The sequence below is a fragment of the Castor canadensis genome, chromosome 7, assembly GCF_047511655.1.
Source record: "Castor canadensis chromosome 7, mCasCan1.hap1v2, whole genome shotgun sequence".
NCBI lineage: Eukaryota > Metazoa > Chordata > Mammalia > Rodentia > Castoridae > Castor > Castor canadensis.
The window spans coordinates 26088407-26103382 of record NC_133392.1 but is presented as its reverse complement, the minus strand read 5'-3'; the positions used below and the strand labels follow the sequence as shown (position 1 = coordinate 26103382).

Here is a 14976-nt window from a genome sequence, read left to right as displayed (position 1 = left end):
TGCTCTACCACTTGAATGATGCCCCCAGTGACACAGTCCTTTACTTGCAAAGTGAAGGACTTAGACTAAGAGCTCTTCTAATTCTAAAAATGCGGTACTCCATAAATCTCCATGAATTACGTCGTAACACACTACACCCTCACATGCATTCATTCCAAGGCTGAGTTTTAATGACCCAGGGATTACAGCTTTGCTCACCCATAATTAGCAAGGCTATTCAAGAGCTGGAAAGTGAGTATGACCCTGGGCTGGGTACGTGGGTAGAGTCTGGACAGATGAATAAGGAAGAGAGATAAAAGCTCTTCAAAAGAAGTTAAGTCCCTCAGAGCAAATGAGTGGACGTGAACAGCTCTCTCAAATGTCTTCCAAGTGGTACAGGGAAGCTAACGGGCCTCTCTGGGCTTCGATCAAATATTAACTCAGTGCACTTGCTGGCCAGGGTTCAGACTGAAGAACTAGCAGTGCCGCATGAGCCAATGTTTGCAGAGAAATTCCTGCGGCCCAGCACCTCACAGGTCAGGTCGTGAAACCACCCCCGACAAAGCCAGGGCTTCAGAGAGCCTTCCGGTCCTTCCTTGGTGGGACCAGGTCATAGGGGAGGCACTTAAAATGAAGGACCTATGCAAGGAAATTGTCAGAGAGGGAAATGCGGCCCAGCTGCTGCTGGGAAGGCAACTTACAAGGGCATCTGTGACCTCATCCTCCTACTTCTCCCTTTAGCGGCAGGCCAGGCCCTTTATAACCAAACAGGCCTTGGCATTAGACCCTGTCCTGATCAGCCACCTGTGGGACAAGTCCCTTACCTAGTCTCACAGGGGTCAGAGGTGAGTTATTTTTAAAGAAACCTGAGCCTCACCTCTTCCTGTTCTCAACTTGACATCTGAAATGCTCTTAAAGTCCTCTCTGGAGCCTGACCTGGTTTCCCAAGAGGTGTTTGGAATGGTTGTTCAATGGAAATGCTTCTATCAGTGGGACAGGTACTGTGGGGATACAGGCTCCCTCTTCTTGCTGCAGCCCTGGAATATTTCAGGGGGGTTGGGGGAGGGGCTGGGAGGGTGGCAGTGCACTCTTGGAGGGGCATAAAGCGAGATCAAGCCTGTTGCCTGTGTGATCAAGCCTGTTGTCTGTAGGACAACAGTCCAACAGAACTTTGTATGATGACAAGATATCCTACATTTGCCCACTACATAGCCATGCTACAGCAGTGTTCAGCACAAGCCTGAAGCCTCCATACCTCGGGGTTCCCAGACAGCACATGTGCATCCGTGCATTTGTCTGGACAGTCTTTTGCTTTCGTTAGAAGTTCAAAAGAATCCCTGACCTTAGAAGGCAAATTAGCACCGCATTCACCTGTACTTCAAGGAAGCTTGCTCTGATCGCTAAGAAAGGCTCCTCTGTAATAAGCCTACAGCCCTTTCTTTGTGCAACTGGAGTATAATTTATCTTTTGCCTTTTTAAAACAGAATCTTTTTCCCCCACTGGGCTGCAAGTCCCATGGAAGCAGGACCCAGGTGTGACTTTGCTCATCAATGTGTTCCCAGAGCCTGGCATACTACTCAGGATGTAAAAGGCACTATGGATGGGTGAGATGGAGGGAGGAAACGGGAATAAATGAATGAGCAACTAACCATCAAATCAGAAACACACATCACCCCCAAAACTATGAGTCTCAAAAAATGACCAAATCCCCTCAAACCGGGGTAAGGGTGTGTGGTCAACCTCTTCCTCTCCCTCCCAAGAAGAATGTACTTTCCTTCCTCTTCTCCCCACAGCATGCTGGTTGTACCTCCATCTAGTATTTATCTCAACTATAATGGACTTAATTGCTTAAAACTCTTTTCTCAGCTGGGCATGGTAACGCACATCTGAAATTCCAGCGCTGAGGAGACTGAGTCCAGCCTGGACTACATCGTGAGACTCTGTCTCAGCAGCCCGTCCCCCTCAGTCCCTTGCTCCACTAGATACAGACTCCTAGGAGGTCAAAACCTTCTTCTCAACCGTGTTCCACAGTTTGTGCCACTTTGCCCTGCAAAGTACAAACACCTTCTGCCACTTCTTACCTGAGCTGGCTAGATTACTGCACTTTCCACTCCACTCCCACTCAGCTGGGAGGGCTGCCAGACTCAGCCAATGAAACTTCAGGACATGCAGTAAAATCTGAATTTTACATGGAGAATGAACTACTTACTTGCTGCAATATTGAGATATACTTATTCTAAAAAAAAGATTTGTGGTTTATCTGAAATTCCGTTTAATTGGATATCTCCACTGAACTGGCAATCCTATCCAGGGTGTCACAGCAGCAGGTTACTGGTGAGGGAGAACTGTGGGTGGCAGGGTGGGGCAGAGAGGAGAGCGAGATACATGGATCCGCTCTGCATGGCCCAACAGCCCTTGCCAGGCTTCAGATAAGTGCAGCCATCTGTGAATTCTCGACCTTCTATCCCCTGGCCCTGGGACTTCCTCCATAACCTGTGAAGAATTCTCCAAAGCACACAGAGTTCTACATACCATGTAGGGGGCTCCTTAATGCCATGGTCACCTCAAAGGGGGTACCAGCCCTTTTCTGAGTGCAAGCCCTCGGCTCTTGCCTCCCTTTTGCCTGCAGCATGCCTGAGTTTGGCTATGCCCAGGGGTTTCCTTGGCACTCCATATTCAGGGTACTCAGGTCCTGGCAGAGTTTTGAAAATGACAACACACAGAGTTGGCCTGCTTCATCTAAGTGCCAGGAAGGAGCTGTGCAGATGTGGATGCTGTGGTGGAGAGAAATGGAAAAGCTGAGTCTAGGGTTCTGTTTGGATCTGTTCCAGAGCTCCCGATTAACATGCTTCCTGGCTTCATGGCTGTTGTGGGGCACAAACGTCAGAACATGGTCATGCATCTCCCCGCTGGTCCCCCAAGGGAGAAGTGTAAGGAACATGTGCTATTCCAAATGGGACCGCATTTGCATGGACCCCATGGCCCTCCACTCACAGCAGGTGAGGATCACGTAGTGTCATCTTCCACGTGATTACAGAGATACATTACCTTAAATTTACATAAGACATGTGGGAACCCAAGGCTCCTCATGGGTCAGGTTACCATTTGAAAAGGAAGAAATAAGAGGGAATGTACAGGGATACCCACCCTGGGGCCTGAGCAACCAATGGCAGAAGGGCCCTGGGGTCCATCCAAGGGGTGTTCAAGCTCCCTGCCACTCTCTGAATGCCACGTATAAATCCCAAATAGTGCCCAAGCATTTAAATGTGCAATTCATAATCCAGCACCTTTACTCCCTATGCTGCCCAGAGGTCCACTGCAGAGGGGAGACACGGGCTGCACACTTCTGAATATGTGGGCACAGGGTCAGGCACAGAGCGCCTCATCAGTAGAGGGAAGCACCCCACGAGATAGGTCTAAGCACCCAGGCCCTTTCAACCCTGTGGCCTAATGTCCTCATCGGCTGCTAACTCACTAGACAACCAAGCATCAGGAAAAGTGTGGATTAGCTCATCCAGTCCTAATAACAACCCAACCAGGTGGGTGCCATCTACATCTTCATTCTATAGATGGACCTGGAGCAGTTAAGGACCCTGTCTGGAGTTTCACAGTAACAAGCCAGGAACCAGTTCCAGGAAACAAATCTCCACTGCCTAAGCTCTAAGTCACTCTCTTTAAAAGCTGAGTTCTGATCAGAGACAGAGTTAGCAATTCCATTTGTTCTTCCCCCATGGGGTCTACCATATTAAAACCAGCCACCTTCACAAATAAGACAGTCATGAAAACAAAAGAAAAGATGCCGGGAAAATGAATGCCACTAGCGGCTATCAAGGCATGTAAGTGGGTTCACAAAGACGCTACACCTGGCTCAAAGGCTAAATTCCAAAGGACCCTCCTAAATCCTCTCCTGCTTCATAGACAGTTGTCCTTCAGTGTTTATGGTCCCAGAAACCCCCTCACCCTCACCCCACAAATACCAAAATCTGCAGATGCTCAAATCCCTTACATAAAATGGCACAGTATTTGCGTGTAACCTATGCAATCCTCCCGTATACTTTAAATCTTCGTGAGATTACTTACAACCCTAATACAATGCAAATGCTATGCAAATAACTGCTATACTGTATTATTTAGGGAATAATGATAATGAAAAGAGCCTATATATATTTCAGTACAGTGGAAACATTTCTTTAAATATTTTCAAACACAGTTGGTTGAATCTGCAGATGCAGAACACGCGTTTGGACTGAGGATGTCCTGTGTGGACAAGCCAGTAGTCATGGCTGTTCCAAGACTAGGGACCAGCATATCTGTGTCTCTTCCTGACATGACATGCAGGAAATGAGCCCTCGGGGCAAGGGAGAGGTGGGGAAGCTGCATTCCTTTCTTGTGAGATTCTGTGACTTGGGAGGGGGTGGGGGACCAGAACAGAAGTTCTGATTTGGAAGTTTCCCTGGCTTCCAGCCCCTCCAGCTCATCAATGAGCCCTTTCACAGTTTCTTCTCCCTAACTGAGTTATCATTTCCTGTCTAGCACACTGTACTCATTGATGGGGTATTGACAAATCCCCCCAGTTTCTGCTGGAGGACCCAAGGAGACTGGACAGGAATTGAGAGGGAAGAGGAAGAAGGCAACAGAGTAAGGAATGGCTTTCAGTCCTATTTACAATGGAATATTCAATCCCATGTTGTTGAATTAAGAGAGGATCTGCAATATGGAAAGAGGGCTCCCTTTTGGCTTGTCTCATGACTACAGCATTGAGGATAATGAGAAAAAACCAGGTTTTAGGGGGCAAAGATGTAGGCCTGTCTCTCTGCAAGACAACCTGCTACCAAAGGCCTGCAAAGGAAGGCATGAACCCTGGTTGTGAGGGCCAGAGTGGTGTTTCTTCTTTGTGTTTTTTGAGGGCCCAAACCAGGCTCATATCCTAAGAAGAATCTATAATTTTTCAGCTTTCCCTTCCAGGTAGAGGAAGGGTTGTTGCCCAGTGATTCTCCCTTTTCTAGTACTTGTCTCTGACATGCAGGGGTAGGCCCACAGTGGCCATGTTTATGCTACATGACCCTCCACCCTTAGCCATTCTGATTGACCCACAGAGGGCAGCTCACCCAAGTCAGGCCAATCAGAGTCTTCCTTGGGATTTGTCAATTTGGAACTAGGAGAGAGCCTATTTGGAGCTGGAAGCCACAAATATAAAATCCCAGAGTTGTTAACAGCCAAGTTCCTTGGTATGTAAGATAACAGAATCCTAGGACAGTGCCAGAGAGATGCAGAAAGCTGATCCTGGTTTCAGCTGTGCCTGAAACCTACTGCCTTACCACCCTTCTCATTATCTAGTCAATTGTATAAGCTTTCCTGGTATATTTTTGTCTAAGTCCACATGAGTGTAAAACTGTCATTTGTTACCAAAAGAACCCTAACTAAATTAGTTGGCATCAAGAGAGTGTCTGTAATAGTAACCATGGGATCCATACTACCATCTCCCTGTGGGAACATGCCTATGCCAATTAGAGACACTCACCTACCATCCACATGTACAGACTGGGTGGTAAGTGCCTTGTTTGGTTAGACAGACATAGTGGTATGCCCAGTTTGTGTCTGTAGTTCAAGAAATTGCTTATTTTCTGTTTCGGCCTTCTCTGCATGTTTGCTTTTCTTTGCCTGCAATGATGTCTCATCTTGGATGTTTATAGACGTGTCTGCTCAGGCACACAAGCACCACAGGCGTCCTCCCGCCTCTTCACCATGGCTTCCTATCCCTCAGGCAAAGGAGAGTGACAAAGCATGACTGTTAAGACCATCTGAGGAAGCCAACAAAGCCCCAAGTGTCTGTGTGCAATGTTCAAGATGGAGACCAGACCAGCCCTAATATCAGGCTTCCCGTGTCTGTCCCTCTGTGCCTAGCTACAGTCAGATCCAGCCAGCTCCAATGGGGATTCTCTGAAGAATGAGGACATGAGACAGGCTAGCGCACCAGAAATCAGGCCACCATCTGAGTTTCGGCCAACTCACCTGCAGGTCAAAGAACTTGCTGTACCTCCGGTAGATGGTCTGGGATGTAGAGTCAGACCAGGTCACGTTGATAATGTATACCTGTAGGAAAAGAGGTAAGAGCAGGTAAGCAGGTGACCAAGGCTGGGCTTCAAGCTATGCCAGGAATCCTTCCCATGACTGCAGGTAAGGTGGTCAGGGCCATTCTTTCTCTCATCTCATCTGTCCCCAGTGTCATGTACCATGAGGATACCACAATATATGTCTAAACACACACACACACATCTAGAGGGGCATTTGACACAATGCTAAGGATGATTAGCCTAGGAGGATAGGATTAAAACAAGTGGTTTTAATTTCCTTCCTTTTCTTTACATATGTTGTATACACTGAACATAAAATTGGGGTCACTGCATTATTAAGCAGCTAATTTCTATTTGTTCTCCAACTTTAGAATAAATGAGATTCCATGAGGGGTCTTCCAAAATTGCAGGTGGCTGGGATCCACTCTGAAATTCTGCATAAGCAGACCTGGGTTTGGAGGACGTGGATATCTGTACCAGAATATTTTGCTGTGTTTCATCCTCAGAACTCACTCTGAACAACACAGGATAACACAGCATTTTGGAGATATGTGGCCTGTCTCAAGTCCTAACAAGAGCCCAGCACAGAGCAGGTTTTCAGAAACATTTTGCTCCACTGAACAACCAAGCTGGCTTCTGAAATGAGAAGCAAATTCACAGGAGAGATGTTGGCATGGAAGATGGGAGATGAAAGCTTTTGACTTTGGGGTCCTCTCAAGGCAGGTGTTTCAGGGCCATCTGTCACCCCAGTTTCTGAGGCCCCTGCTGGCTCTGTAGGGCTGCTGCCTCAGGTCACTATAGAAGGGTGCCTGGCCCAGGAGAACTGTGGGAGAGAGGGTCCTCTCCCCACACAGTCTGGCCTGCTGATTCCTCCTGGGAGAGGCCTGAGTTAGAGATGGGTCCTCTCCCATGGCTGTGGGGCTATTCTGCTGAGCTCCCCCTGGTGCCTGCAGTGATGCCTCCAGGAACACCATTAAAGGAGGCAGAGGTAAGACCTCAGGAGAGAGGCAGAGGTCCCCAGAAGGGCTCCCATGCTCGGGCACCCATGCTCAGATGCCCATCAGAATTATCCAGAGAACTGCATAATGCAAGTTCCTAGACCTCTGCCTTGTGATTCTGGTGCCAAAAAGTCCGGGGAGATACACCAGTGGGGACAACATAGACAGAGGAGCCAGGGACTGGGCCCTGGGGGCAGTGGGGGGAAGAACATCAGCAAAAAGGAGCAACATTTAGACACCTCCACATAGGACCAGCCAGCTCCCCAGGTGCCTGGGTCAGGGCCCGCACACAAGCGTGCTGAGGATTCATGGCCCTTAGTTAACAGCCAAGGACATACACTCTGAACCTGGTTCCTCCTCTCCTTCCATTGCTGTCACAGAGTCAGCCTCACGCTGTAGGGAGGACCTCATGCTGAGAAGAGGACCACAAAGCCACGAGACTACCCTGCCACTGAGGGGTGGGGGATTTACAACATGAGATCCTGGTAAGTAAGAACATTAAGTGAAAGGTCACCCCACCCTCACAAGCCTAAAACAAACTACCAACTTATTATAATAAATGCAGGTTTGTTTTGTAGCTCAGTAGTAAAGCACTTGCCCAGACCAGAGTGCCTGAGGTCCTAGGTTCCATCCCCAGTACTCCGCCCAAAAGATAGCAAATAAGTAGGGATATGCTTTTTTTGTATCAAATGTAAACTTATATCTAATACAATAAATTGTAAAACCATTTGGATAACTAAATGTTAGCTAATGCTTCAGTAACTAAATATTGGTGCATGCCAGAAAAGCATAAAGAATTTACATGTGTTACCTCATTTAATCATCAGCCCAATGGAGAGTACCTCATACGGTACAGAAAGAAGGTGAGGCTCAGTGAAGCTAAGAAATTTGCCTGCAGGTCACACAGCTAATAAAATATAGAGCAAAAGGCTTGAATCCAATCTGAGTCCTCTCCCCAGGCTCTTGACCACAGTGGATATCTAAGTCCATTTTCTGCTATTGTAACAGAATACCTGAGACTAAGTAAATTATAAACAATAGAAGTTTATTTGGTCCTGGCGCCTGAGAAGTTCAAGATCTGATGTTGGCACCTGGGGAGGCTCAGCCATGGCACAGGTGGATGTGAAGTGAGACGGAGGGGAAATGCCAAACTCATCCCTTTTTTTTGAGACAGAGTCTCACTATGCAGCCCAGGCTGGCCTTCTCAGTACCTCTCAAGTGCTGGGATTACAGGTGTGTGCCACCACACCTGGCTAAACTCATCCTTTTTACCAGGAACCCACTCTCATGACAACGGCAGGAGGGCAGAGCCCTCACGACCGCATCACCATTTAAAGGTCCCACCTCTTAAGACTATAACAACTAAATTTCCACATGAGTTTGGAGGGGACATTCAAACCACAGCCACCGGACTAACCCTATATGTAAATATAGGACTATAAGTATTTAAGTCAAATAACTTTACTGAGTGACATCTTTTAAACTTAAGCTTCAGGTGGCCTGAAAAGTCTGGACACCCTTGCTTAAGGAGTAGCCTAGAGGAACATGGCAGAATAAAGCCAACTGCGAGAGCCTGGCACCAACCAGAGACAGAACCTGGGGCCCAGCCAGAAGCCAGTGGTCGTGAATGCTACCAAGCCAACCCCAGAGAAGCCCTCAGGCACAATAGTGGCATGAGATGCTGGGATTTGCGCAGGGGTCAGAACTCACCCCATTGCCCCTGCAGACTTCAGTTCTGTCTCTCTCCTCCCCACCTCCACCTGCCTGTCTCCTTCTCATGGATCCTTAGGCAGGTAGCAGATGCGTGCACACGCCAGGTGCTGCTAGCTGACTGCAAGGAGGCCTGAGTGGCCCAGTCCACCTAGAGACCATGCGAACTCGCCTGTAGCTCATTAGACAGTGGTCTTTCTCCTGGGCCAACCAAGCAGAGCCCAGAGGAGGGCTTAACTGGTGCCTAATACCCATGCTTCATCCCCTGTAGTAATTAGGGGCTTCCCTTCCCCTTCCAAGGAGAATTAATCACAGGCTCACCACCTTGGCAGCTGGAACCATCCAGGGAGGCCTCTTTCCCACCCTACCTCTGTGCTGGTATTGAACCCAGGGCCTCACACAGGCTACATGGCCTGTGAGGAACCTACAGTCCAGGATGGTGATTTGTCAGGGAAAGGGATGGCCAGATGAGCACTTTCTGAAGCCAGCTTCAACTGGTTTCACTCCCAGCACCTTCCTTATTGACTGTGGGGCCTCAGCCCAGCCTCTCAGGCTCTCAGACTCCTCCTCTATACACGGGTCACCACCTTCAAGGCTTCCAGGCCACTACTGTTAGTGGCAGAGCTGGGACAAGAACCTGGACCTCCCAACTCCCAGCCGAGGACTATTCTGCACGGCACTAGACTATGTCTCTTCTTGAAAAAGTCCTTTGCCCTTGACTCTAAAATAATCGAAAATTGCCAGGCAAGGTGGCTCACACCTAAACTCAGGAGATCCTAGGGAGACAAAGATCAGGAGGATTGTGGTTCGAGGACAGCCTGGGCAAAAAGTTAGTGAGACCCCCCCCCCATCTCAACCAATAGCTGGTCATGGTAGCATACACCTGTTATTCCAGTAACACCAGAGGCATAAACAGAAGGATCATTGGCAGGCCCACCTGGATAAAAACATGAGACCCTATTTGAAAAATAACTATAGCAAAAATGGCTGAGGGTGTGGCTCAAGTGGTAAAGTGTCTGTCTAGCAAGCAGGAGGTCCTGAGTTCAAAGCCCAGAACAGCACCGCCCCTCATATAATAAAGTTGAAAATTTCAGGGACTCATCTCTGTTAACCCTTGACCTGAACCCACACTAAAAATATAGACTCCAGAGATTTTGCCAGTGGAAAGTGGTGACAGATAGCTGTCCATGTAACCCTTGTCAGCCACAGCCTCTTAGCCAGGACATGGCTGGGATTTTCCCCCAAAAGTACTTCTTTCTTGTTTGGCAAAGGATTGCTTTTCTCACAGCTTGCACCTCACTTCCTGTGCCCTCTGTGGGCATGAGCACAACTCAGGTATGGGGGCTGGGAATGGGCTCTCACACCCAGGCTTACATAGAGGCTCACGGTCTCCACCCTTGGACACTGCAAATCCTGGACTAAGAAAGTGGTCAGAATCCTCCCTGGAGATAAGCCCAGAGGACAGTCTCCAGACCCCATTCTCTCATCATGACAGAGAGCTCTCTCCTTTCTTCCAAACTTTGAACATCCAAGATTATCGCTCCAGATGAGCGATGTATACACAGAATTCCAGCCCAGCCCATTCCCAGCCCTCTGTCTTGACACCAGAGTTTCTCAGGTCTCCCTGAGCTGGCCCTGCCGGCACTGGAAACTTTAGAGATAAACTGTAGAGAAAGAACAGGTGTCGGGAAGGGAGACAGGGCAGAGGTCACCCGAGAAAGCCAGCTCTGTTTACTGAGCCTGCGTCAGGGGCCAGATTAACCCCGCTCTGGTCTCAGGAGCAGCCAAGATAACACTACCCGGCAGCTGGGTTTCAAGAGCGGGCTGGAATTAAACGTCCTGCTTCCAAACACATTACTCAGGTTGTTTCCCAGGTGGAGTATCCCTTCTTCTGGAGCTTAAAAGTACACGGGTTCTATTTCCCTGTCTCTGGCCGCTTTGGGCAGATGGTGAGCAGCTATGCAGCCTCGCTAGAGACCAGAAACTGTCTCTAGCTTCCCCTGGGTCAACCCAGACTGTCACGTTCTCCTGCAGAGAGCGTCTCTGGAGGTTACAAGTGTGGGGGCCCTCACTGGACGCCCAGCCCAGCGCCTCAGTCCAACCGCTGTCCATTCTGAGGCTGTGTCTGGCTGCCTTCCTCCACTAGCACCCGAGGACCAGCCGTGTCTGGGCCTTCCAAACTTGTCTCCCTTGTGGGAACTTCTGTCTCTACTGACCATACTCCTTTGAACAAGAACATGACCTGATGCCACTCAGACGAAGCCCAGTCCAGCTCCACAGAGGGACCTGGGCTATGACCAATGAACAAATATATGACCCAACCAATCCCAGAAGGCCTAGACCTACCCCATATTTAATCAGGAATGCTGGTGAGTACTTGGTGCTGCTTTTGCTCACAGAAAGTACAAGAGGCAGGGACTTAGGACAGCTGCATAGCTGCTTTGGAGGGAATGGTGTGTCTCCGTGGCACTGAGGTCCCATTTACTCAGGAAGGCCTTATTGTCCCTGGAGTCCTGATGGCTGCCCTTGGCCCCAGGCCAAATGGAAACTCAATGGCGATCTTCCTTCACCTGCTCACACCACCATGGTGCTGGAGTAAGGATTGGGGCCACTGCATCCAGCTGGGCAAGTTGTTCACTGCCCAAAGGTTGCCTGATCAAGGTGACAAGTACAGGTGAAATCTGACCTGTGCTCCAGTTCCCAAACTGTGCACCCCACCTTGGGGTACAGCCATGCAAAGAGACCCCTCGCTCCCCTGGTGAGCTGTCACTGCTTTCTAGGGTCCTGGAGGTCATAGGATCTCCTTGGGACCCAGCTTCTCAGTGTCCCCAGATCTTCTGGAGTCTACATGGAGAGATGTCTAACATTTGGGGTTAATTAGGCTAAAGGTTATGACCCCAGAAGTCAAATGAACACAACTGAGCAGCCAATAAAAGGGACTCTACCTTTGCGGCCACAGTCATAGCTCCACCTTCCTACTATATTCATCATCGTGTCAAGTTCTTCCCCAAGAAGTTGAGGCCCATCTTCTATGGTATCAACAAACCCTGCTCAAAGGCCTGTGTACTCAGTTCTATCATGGAGGCTTGGGGGAGAGGATGGCTCAGAAGTCCCCAATTCAGCCAGACTGGTCTCTAGATTCAGACCACCCCTCAGGGAAGAGGGCCCCAGAGCTGCTGCTTTCAGTGCATGTGGTTACATGAAACCCTGGCTGATGCTGACCCCTTCTGCTGCAGCCCACTGAGCCCTGCTGGGAGGTAGTGACAATCCAGGTTGACATCACCTCGCTGCACCCAGAGAGAATCTGGCAGAGTGCCAACATCCAACCTAAGCCCCATTAGTTTCATGAGTTTGTGTCCATTCCTTGCAGTGGGCACAAGCAGTCAATGATCACATCTCCCCTTGTTTGCTAGTGTGTGGCACAGAATGACTCAGTGCTTGGCACAGGCCATGTCAGTCTCTGTTTAACATGGGAGAGTCCATCTCCCTCCCAGGTCTCCCCATCAGCAGAAACCATCTCACCCTCTGTGGCCTGCCAATCTGCCAGGCACTGAGATAACAATCAGTTCTTCAAATGCAAGAAAATCCACAGACTTTGCAGCAACAAAGAGGTGGCTAGTGGAACTGCTCTCAAGACCCCGAGGCAAAGCCCCAGTGGCTGAGGGGAACATCTGACTGGCTGCACGAGTCTTTCCCTACACAAAACCTTGCCAGCAAAATCTAGTTCGATAGCCTGTGGCCACTGGCTGAAGTTTTAAGCTCAGCCAGAGAATACTGACCACCCTCAGGGAGTAGCCCTCTTAAGATTCCTGGGGGTTCTTGGGGGTAGGGAAGGAGGTGATGGTGCAGATTTGGAGAACAACCCCCAAGTCTGGACTTGGAGGGCAACTTCCGCTCCAACACACACACTCACTGGCTGGCTGCAGGTTAATGAGGCAGAAGGTGGCACAGCTTTTCTAGCCCTCAGCCCCCCAACTCCATGCTCTCACTGGACCTCGTGTTCATGGAGGAATTACAACAAATGCAACAGAAGTGAACCCCAAAAGGCTCTAACAGTGGAGGGTGTGTGGCGGGAGAAGACTCTTCTCAGAGCCACACATGAACTCATCACCCCTGAAACCCACCCTGAGTACCACTGCAGAGCCAGTTGACCAAGCCCTTTACTGCAGAAATGGGACTTTTAAAAAGGACTCAGAGGAGGGGACAATCTGTAGACTTCTAAACTGTACAGAACATGGCTAGAAGGTGTGCGGTGCATGTCCATCACACTCACACCTGACTGTGAGCAAGTTTCATTGACTGCTTATCAAACTTGGAGGATAAAGGGCAGGTTGGAGGGTCTAGAGGAAACCTCTCTGTTGCTGGCACCTCCATTTGTGACTCTGCACACTGGAGACAACACTAGGTCCCTCACATTGGGACTAATCCTTTGTGATTCCTCCTTAGAATGGAAGCTCCCTGAAGGCAGATCCCAGTACAACACTCAGCTCCCTTAATGATCCCTAAATAAGTGGAGGAACAAAGTAACTAGCAAGAAGGGCTTTGAAAGCACTTGTTGCATTTGAATTTCAGCACTAATACTTCCCTGCTGTGTGAGCTTGGGCAAGTATCTTAGCCTCTCTGAGTCATGGTTTACTTAGTTGCAAAGTGTGTCCCCTTAAATGTGAGCCTCTCAGAATAGGGACTGACACAATGAAACATCAGCTGCTTATACAGTCAGAAAGCGGGAGGGAGTAAATTGACTTCATTTGCCATGACATCCTGAAAAGAAATAGGAAGAGAGCAGGTGAGACCCAGGGAACATAGATGAACACACAACCGCAGGTACCTTCACAGCAGCATTGGAACCACTACTAATAATAAGCCTGGTCTGAGAAAGTAAAAGAGCAAAAAATAACTCTGTAGCCCACAGCCAGGAAAACAATAACTGTCCCCGCAAGCATTTTCTGAAAGAATGGATGTGCAGCTGTCTCTCTGGGGTCAGAGACTTTTTTTCTTTTTCTTTCTTCCCTGTTTCCTGGAGGGGAAATGAGGGTACAAGCTGGGCGCTTGGGTCCCAAGGAAAGAATCAGCTACCACAGCTCTACCTTTAGAGTCCCCCATCTAGAGAAAACCCAGAAAGAGTCTACTCTGCAAACCTCTTTCTTATGTGTGTGAACAACTGATTTACCAGGAGAAACAAGAACAATAATTGCCACACCTGTTTGTTGAGTACTTACTAGTTGCAGGCATTGGTAAGCACTTTATTCAGATTGTTTATCTATTCTTTATGATATTCTATGAGGACAGTGTCATCACCTCCAGCTCACAAAGAAGGGACAGAGAGCCACACAGGTAACTGATCTACCTGAGGGCCATCCCCAGCAAGCGATGGGCTTAGATCCAACAAAGGACACTTGGTCTTCTTTATAGACACCTGGCTGCTGGGAACAAGAGAGTCTCAACCACAGGGATTTACCTTGGTTCAATCTGTGGCTGTGGCTGTGCCAAGTGGTTGCTTCTTGAGCAGGCGATCTATCTATCAATCATTCAGTACTAAAGCTGCCTGTGAGGGAGGATGGGGATTTCTGTTTGAGGGCCAGAGTTCTATTTTGCATGCTTTAGAATCAAATAGATCAGCTCCATGATAAGTGAATGCATGACTATAATCCTAGCTACTCAGGAGGTTGAGATCGGGAGGATTGAGGTTCCAAGCCAGGCTAGGCACAAGGTTTGGGAGACCCCATCTCAATGGGAAAAAGCTGGGCAGGTGGTGTGTACCTGTCATCTGAGTGATGATAGGAAGCATAAAGTAGGATCACGACCCAGGCTGGCCAAGCAAAAAAGTGAGACCCTATCTCCAAAATAACCAGAATAAAAATGGGCTGGGGGCATGGCTTAAGTGGTAGAGCACTTGCCTGGCTACCACAAAGTCCTGAGTTCAACGCCCAGTACAGAAAAAAAAAAAAAGGCAAAATTCTCTCTGAGCTAGTCTGCATCCATAAAACAGAGCTAACGATTTCTGCCTTGCTGTGAAGATTAATGAGAACAGGAGTAAAGTGCACCAGCACCCCAAACACTGTAGGCTGTCAATGAATGTGAACTCTTCTCCGTTCTTTCCTCTCAAAGTGCCTGCCACAGTCTTTGGCATGCTAAGAATTTTATTGTCTCCTTAGGAAGACTGAGGGCACTAATCAGCACTGGGCCTGGGAAGGAACCCGCTGTGGGCTTCCAGA

The 14976-nt window shown here is 48.8% G+C and overlaps 1 protein-coding gene across 6 annotated transcripts in view; it reads right to left on the bottom strand.

Moving 5' to 3' along the window:
* Sh3pxd2a (SH3 and PX domains 2A) overlaps nt 1-14976 on the bottom strand; it is a 213285-nt gene that overhangs the window by 161931 nt on the left and 36378 nt on the right. For all 6 annotated transcript variants that reach the window (XM_074078377.1, XM_074078375.1, XM_074078376.1 and 3 more), the window contains exon 2: nt 5992-6072. In XM_074078377.1, coding sequence (XP_073934478.1) covers nt 5992-6072 — 81 coding nt within the window. The remainder of the gene's footprint in view (nt 1-5991; nt 6073-14976) is intronic.